The sequence below is a fragment of the Eurypyga helias genome, unplaced genomic scaffold (assembly GCF_000690775.1).
Source record: "Eurypyga helias isolate BGI_N326 unplaced genomic scaffold, ASM69077v1 scaffold12620, whole genome shotgun sequence".
Taxonomy (NCBI): domain Eukaryota; kingdom Metazoa; phylum Chordata; class Aves; order Eurypygiformes; family Eurypygidae; genus Eurypyga; species Eurypyga helias.
This window is the reverse complement of record NW_010223832.1, coordinates 1-6,893: the sequence shown is the minus strand read 5'-3', so window position 1 is coordinate 6,893 and position 6,893 is coordinate 1. Positions and strand designations below refer to the sequence as shown.

Below are 6,893 nucleotides of genomic sequence, written 5' to 3'. Positions count from 1 at the left end.
CAACAATGGAAGGAAACCTGTTTGCCTATGGATTTGAGACCTACCTCTGTTAACAACCTCAGCTTATCCCAGGGACCTCACAGCTCTGTCTCCTTCCTCCTCATGGACCTGCCCCATGACCTTCAGCAGTTCCACCTGAACTCTAAGTACCTGGAGGAGCCGTGCTATTTATGGCAGCTACGCCACCCGCCTGCTGACTGATGGGCTCCTCTCCACGCTACCGATAACCCTAAGGCTTGGCAGATCTGGAAGAACTCCACTCCTGCATCAAACCCTGCCAAGAGAGACAGAAGTGACTAAAGCCTTTATTTCTTAAGAAATCAAGGTGAAGGAGAAAGGCACAAGTTTATTGTATCTATTGTGAGAGTAAAGATGGGTGAAGTCCTCGGGCACGCAGCTCTTTCTCAAAGGGAGGCACCAAGACAGGCTTAGGAGGGACCATGTACATCTCCCTCTGACTCTACAGAGGGTGCCAACCCCTCCGCCCTCTCCCTCAGCGATGAAACTCTTCTGTCCCATATGTGTAACTGGGAGCGAGGACTGGTATGAGTCATCTGACCCACTTCTAGCTGGATGCAGCCTTTTGCTTCCCCTCACGTTGGAACCGTACACTTAAACATAGATGTGTCAGTAACAAGCTGTTTAGACCATCGCTCTTTGCGACGCTGCCAGAGAAGCCAGCTGGACTGCTTATGGGTGGTCCGGAGACATGGGAAAGAACAGAGACAGCCCTTAAATGTGACGCCGGGAAGAGTTAAAGATGCAGCAAGTTGTGTGTGCCTCCGCTGCCCGTGGAGGAAACGAAAGCGGGAGGCGAGCACATGACGGCTACGGCTGCCAGCTGGCCAGCACCAGGAGTTCCCGAGCTGCTTCTGTCAACCTCAAAGGGTGGGACCAACCCAAAACCTCCTGCCCGCCTGGTCGGTGGAGGTACAAGTTTATGGGAAAAGCAATTTTCAACTGCAGTAGCTATTTTTAAGCCTGAAGTTTAAAGCAAGAGAACTCTGAAAGATGCGGGCATGTATGATTATGGGGTGCTTAAAATACAGACAGGAAAAATATTACTTTATCCCTGTTTTAAGACGTTTAAAGAATTTATGTGCACACATCATTACTACGCAAGCCCTGCTACACCACTGGCTTGCTCTTATGAGCAAACAAGTCACAAAACCCAAGAGCATCCAGGCCTGACATAGCCCATGTCTGCCCCCCGCAAACAAACGGGGAGTATCGGAGTTGCCCGACGCCCTGTTCTCAAGCCTTACTTCACGGCCAACAGAACTTGAATTTCTAATCGGTCAAGTAAGATTAGCGCAGTATGAGATCCTGAATCCAAGCTAGCTATTTCACAATTAGCGAGAAAGTTTATTAGTATTACTTTAACAATCTCTAAGGTGTGTTAGACATTTGACCCGTCGGCTCTCCGACGTGCAGTGCACATTTAGAACAGGAGCAAAGTACACGCGCCTAGCACTGCTCACGTAACACCTCCCATGGGGGATTTCTCAGTGCCCTATCTTTACAGCTGCAACCTTCAGCACAGAGGCACGCAGACCAACACTAAGGCACCCAGGCTTGCTTTGGAAAAAGAGGAAAAAGCAGTTCTGAAGGAGAATGGGAATAAGCAGGGTGTCTCAAAGAGATATTCCACCATAGAGGAGAACTGAAGTATGTTCTTGATTCATTGTTTGGGGTTTTCTGGGGGTGTTTTGTTTCGGTTTTTAATCCCGATCTGCAGAACTTCTGGAAGACTGCGTGCACACCCTTCCGCTTCCTTCCCTGAGTGGTACAATACCCTCTGTGCAGGAAGTTTAATGATGGTCAAGAAATTTAATGTGAATTCTTTGCCCTGTCTCAGCTGTGCACGTTTGTTCCAGTGCTGTGTGCTCACAAATCCTTCGGAAATACACTACCACACACAGGCAAAACGTGTGTGTATATATTTGGAAGTATATAATCTGTCATGCACCCTGCTCTACCAGACCCAGACACACAGCTGAAACACACTGAATGCTTGGGCCGAGTCTTTCAGGGTCTTCCCGTAAGTGTATTATGGAAAAACGTGACGTAAACCACTTTTTATTATTCTTTATTTGCTTGACCAAAGCATAACGCAGTTGACTCCAGCTGCTTTGGCCAGTAGCAGCAGAATCACACACTTCAGCCTAACTGTGCCCGTGACAGGTATGCCCAACACCCCACAGACAAAAACACCACGCTCGTGAGGTCACACACACCATACGCTGAGCTTTGATGCTTCACAACCCATTCTATAGTCCTTCAGGTAAACTACAATGCTCAAATTAAGACACCACCACTTTTGCTGCTGTTTAAGCTACAAGGTGTATCACAACAAACACACACATAGCTGTCACGGAACACTCCAGGTAACATTACAGAAAACCGTTTCAGTTATTGATTTAGGTCTCCCTTGTATTAGTGTAGGCTCACTCTAGTTTTGCTTAAAATATTTTGACAAAAGTACTTGAAAGCATGTTCATTTTCAATCTATGGCCACGATAAAACCCACCACGTGTCAATTTTTACTTAATCAGAAAATATACATGATATATTGTGAATGCAAAGTAGAAAGATGTGACGGACCTGACTTAGAGATCACATTTCCTACAGATACTAGTCTGACACTGAAAACGCACGCTGTAAATTTGATGCCTATCACTTCCTGCAAAGGAACATCATTTTCATTTCACTGCTGAGTGAAGTGCCACGGCCAACGCTCACATCTGCTTTCTCCTCAAGATCCCCTTGTCACCACCATAAAAAGAACTACATGACTAAATGGTCTGACTATCCCAGATTAATGAGTCATTCTCGGTCACACACAAGTTTCACGTAGACAATAATACCGTGTGTATCCTCTGTGAGGCAACAGAGATAAAAGCCACCAGAAACAAGTTGCAGGTTGGCGTTGAAGGCACCACACGTGCAAGGAATTGTTATGGAGAAGGGCAGGATTCAAAGCAGTACACACGTAAGGGAAAAGAAACATCACATAATGCATTTAGCTATAAACAGCAAATTCAGTGCCAAGTGCCTTGTGAAGACACAAGAAAATGGAAAAAGGCTAGTAGAGCGCAGCTGTATTCCATAGTATCATTCACCTAGCTCTTACGAAGGTTGTTGAATCTCTAAACAATTGAAATGTGTTTATTTATGCAAAAAGCAGACATGGCATGGGAATCCATGGTTCACGATTCCCCAGTGAGTCCTGCTAAAGTCTCTTTACTCTTGTTCTGGAAGAGCCACTTCTGGTAAGGACAGCAATTTTGTTCTTTGCCTACTCAAACTCTTTTTCCTGCCAAGACTAAAAAGATGCCAAGTGTGCTGTTTTCTCTGTCTTGAGCAGTTGTCACCTTTAAACTGGACAGCACCGCCTTATTCAGGAAGCCCAACAGCTACGTTAAACAGCACGGCCTTTTTTGATCCAAACTGATCTGAGCAGAATTCATACCAAATGCTCGCCTGCTGCCCTTTACCAGTATTACCACTACACGCAACGATGGGAAAAATTACTCAGTAGTTAAGAATTAGATCTGAAGTGAAATGGACTCTTCCCACACAGATTCAAACTTTGTTTGTTTTGGCAGAAAGGTACTGGAATTTTAGGCACTAACAGCAAAATGCAGTAAAAAAAGTGTTTAGATCACCATGGTCTCCAAGGACTTCATACTGAAAACGTACAGCCATGAGAGCTTAAACCAAAAACTAAAACACAACTAAAACTAAACTCTGGAAAGACTCCAAGTTAACTCATCTCTGCAAAGAAAGGTTCCTCGGTTCTGTCTTCTGCTCAAAAGCAGGTTAACAGTATTCCAGAACAAACAAGGGAGCAAAAAGACTCGTTTTTCTGCTTTAGAAAAGCAGATGTTCACAGGAAATTTACCCAAGATTTACCTAGGGCCTGTTTTCATGGCAAAGAAAAGGCAGGCCTTCCAGAAAACACGTGCAAGTAAAAGCCACCTTATGTTAAGTGACTGAAGGCCAAGAACACTATTTCCAACACTAACACAAAACAACAAGCAAAGCAAAGGAACAGAGACAATCCTCCCACTTCAGCTATCTTCCAGGAGGTAACAGTCTCACAGTGATCAAGTCAATATTTCTGTCCATCACGCTGCTGGTACAGAATTCAGTTAGCATATTTTCAAAAACAGTTCCTGTTCTCTTAAAGACATTAGCATTCGCTGGAGTTCTTATCTGTGCAATTAACTTGTAAAACTTGGCAAGGAGACACTGCTAACCCTGCAAGAGACATGACTATGTATCAGGCCAAATAAAGAAATGAGCATTTGATGAAAGTTCAATGTTATGTACCTACATTCAAGATCTGAGCAATATCCAGTTAAGATGCAAATTCTGGATGCCTCAGTACTTAAAAGGGATCTCCATCAGCAGCTTTCTTGTAATGTTTAAAAAAATTGACAATTTAGGTATCTCTTCTCATCAAACTATTTTTGATCGATACAGATCAGTAGCCTCCATCTCAGGCTTTAGTAGGTATCTGTTGGCTCACTGAGAGGGAGAAACAACCTGATCTCTCCCACAGAGCTGCCCTCTGCCCAGCAAAAATGGAGACAAACCATAAAGGGAACCAAGCTTCTACCTGAAACTATTTTCCACAAGCTTTCTATCAGTTTTTGGTCAACACCTCTTAAAACTGAAGTTTCAAAATTAACAGCTAATGCTGTTAATTACAGTATTAACCACCAAGATTATATATAAAGCCAGCTGTTCATATGACACATTTTCAAAATGACACCTTCCATTTGTATGCATCTTCCCAAATTAAGGGGCTCTGTGTCTAATACTGTATCGGTAAATACTCCTTGAAGTGAAGGACCCGACATGCATGCAGCATAGCCACGTTACTGCCAGCCAGGCCTGGCAACAGGATTGTTTTACAAAAGGCAGTCCTCGTCTATTCAATTTGTTTTGCTCGGCTCATCTTATGAGAAATGATCCATTGCCAGGAGGAGATTGATTGCTGTTACTGGAATGAACGTTATCAGAGGCATGATCTTGACAGATTTCAGGCAAAGGACAGACACTAGCACAAGTATTTGCTGTGTAAAATGAATCTGGAAGATTGCGGCTGGTCTCTTGAGGGTGAATTTACACTTCACTGCTCAGCTGATTTAAGAGGTCGCTGCTGCCAAAGGAGGATATCCCACTCCGCGTTGCGTCACCCTGACCCCCTCCCTAGAGGAAGCCACAGCACTGGCTGCACCCTGGGCTAATCCAGCTCAGCTCACTAACATCACAGATTTCCCCCCACCCCCTCCCGGTTTGAAAACCAAGGTTGTGCTGGTTTAGAAGGCTGAAGGCGCTAGCGTGGGACCTGATAGTGGGAAGGGAATTGTCCTTTGCGGCAGAGCCAAGCTGTTCCAGCAGCTCGAGTCGTAACATGTAACCTCACCCTGACGAGAAGCGCTGAACTCGTTTGGCTTCCCCACCGCAGACACAAAAGCACCAGCCCTTCCACAAACTGAACCTCCCTCTCCTTTCCCCAGGATTCTCTCTCAGTCACTTCTCTTTTTCTAGCTCTATATTTGGTACTGGGGAGAAGAAACATCTTGCTGAAGGAGGAGGGAAGAAGGGGTGTCAGGACAAAATTACACAGCATTTATTCAGAGCCATCTGTTATTCCAAGTCTCAAAGTACTATTTCTGTATCACCACACTGTACCATCCTAGCCATAAGGAAGAATTTATGGCTATTTTAATTGCAATCAGTTCAGCACAAGCTGAAGTATCAAATGCTTTTCTATATGTCATAGAAGAGATTTTTAGACTGGGGGGGAGGGGGGGAATATCACTGTTTCTCTTGTTTTTTAAATAGACATTAATATATTAGTGTGTTTTGAATTAATAACGGTGGCATTAAAAATCAAGGATATTGGAAATTTCAGCAGACTTAAAAAAAAAAAAAAAACCATTTTCTGCAGTTCACTCAAAAAACAACAGTAGTCAGATACCACTGCAGCAACGCAAAGTCCTAGAAACGAAAGCCCAGCTTCATAAGGATGGATACTACTTCATCTGCTCTACAATTAATGTTACTGATTAACCTTTAGAGGTATTTTAAAGGTAGTTCAATAATATTAATTGCATACTATTCCTTGTCATGATCAGATTCACTAGAATCTGATACAGTATCCAATATAACCTTTCACAAAAATGAGCAGCAATCTCTGCCATTAATCAATAGAGAACTGTTCCTGTAAAACAGAACTTGGCTGTAAAATGCACTTAAAAAATAATAAACACATGGATTTTAACTAAGACAAATGGAGAGTGCTTATACATGAAGGAAATTTCTTACCTGATAGGGCTGAAAGGCACTATCTTCAGTTATAAAATCCAGCTGTTTGTCCACAAGGAATTCTACTGCAGTAATTGAATTGTATACACTTTTTCCAACCAAGGGCTTGAATGTCTATGAAAAAAAAAAACAAACCCAATTTTAAAAAAGCTCAGCGCATCAAACCCCCAGGACTGCGTAAACACTGACATAATTCTTCCATCAAAACAAGTTACAACAGAATAATTACTCATTATACAAGAAAGGAGGATTTTGCGTTCTGCCGTTTTTCCTTTGCGCCGTTGGTGAAAAAGCAGCTAGAAAAGGGAACTACACCATACGTTCTTCCTTTCTTTCCTTTCCCCCACCGTGCTTGAGCAAGAGCGTTTACCCCAGAAGCTCGAGGCGCAGGAGCACGATCGCATCTCAATCGCGCGGCTTAGCAGGCAGATCTCTCCTCCTGCCCGCAGGACCAGCTAGCGCAGCGGTCATCGCACTGAGGACGCCGGAGTGGAAACCGACTGCAGACGTGAACACGCTCCCCCCGCCCCCCCTTCCTCTTCTGAAATCGT

General features: G+C 43.9%; 1 protein-coding gene across 1 annotated transcript in view; it reads right to left on the bottom strand.

Annotated features, from left to right (window-relative positions):
* The window catches only part of JMJD1C (jumonji domain containing 1C), a gene marked incomplete at its 5' end in the record, with an annotated part of 56,052 nt that extends 49,596 nt beyond the window's left edge, over positions 1-6,456 (bottom strand). Inside the window, one exon of the mRNA XM_010154360.1 lies at positions 6,343-6,456. Within this exon, the coding sequence (XP_010152662.1) occupies positions 6,343-6,456 (114 nt within the window). The remainder of the gene's footprint in view (positions 1-6,342) is intronic.
* Positions 6,457-6,893: the final 437 nt, after the last annotated feature.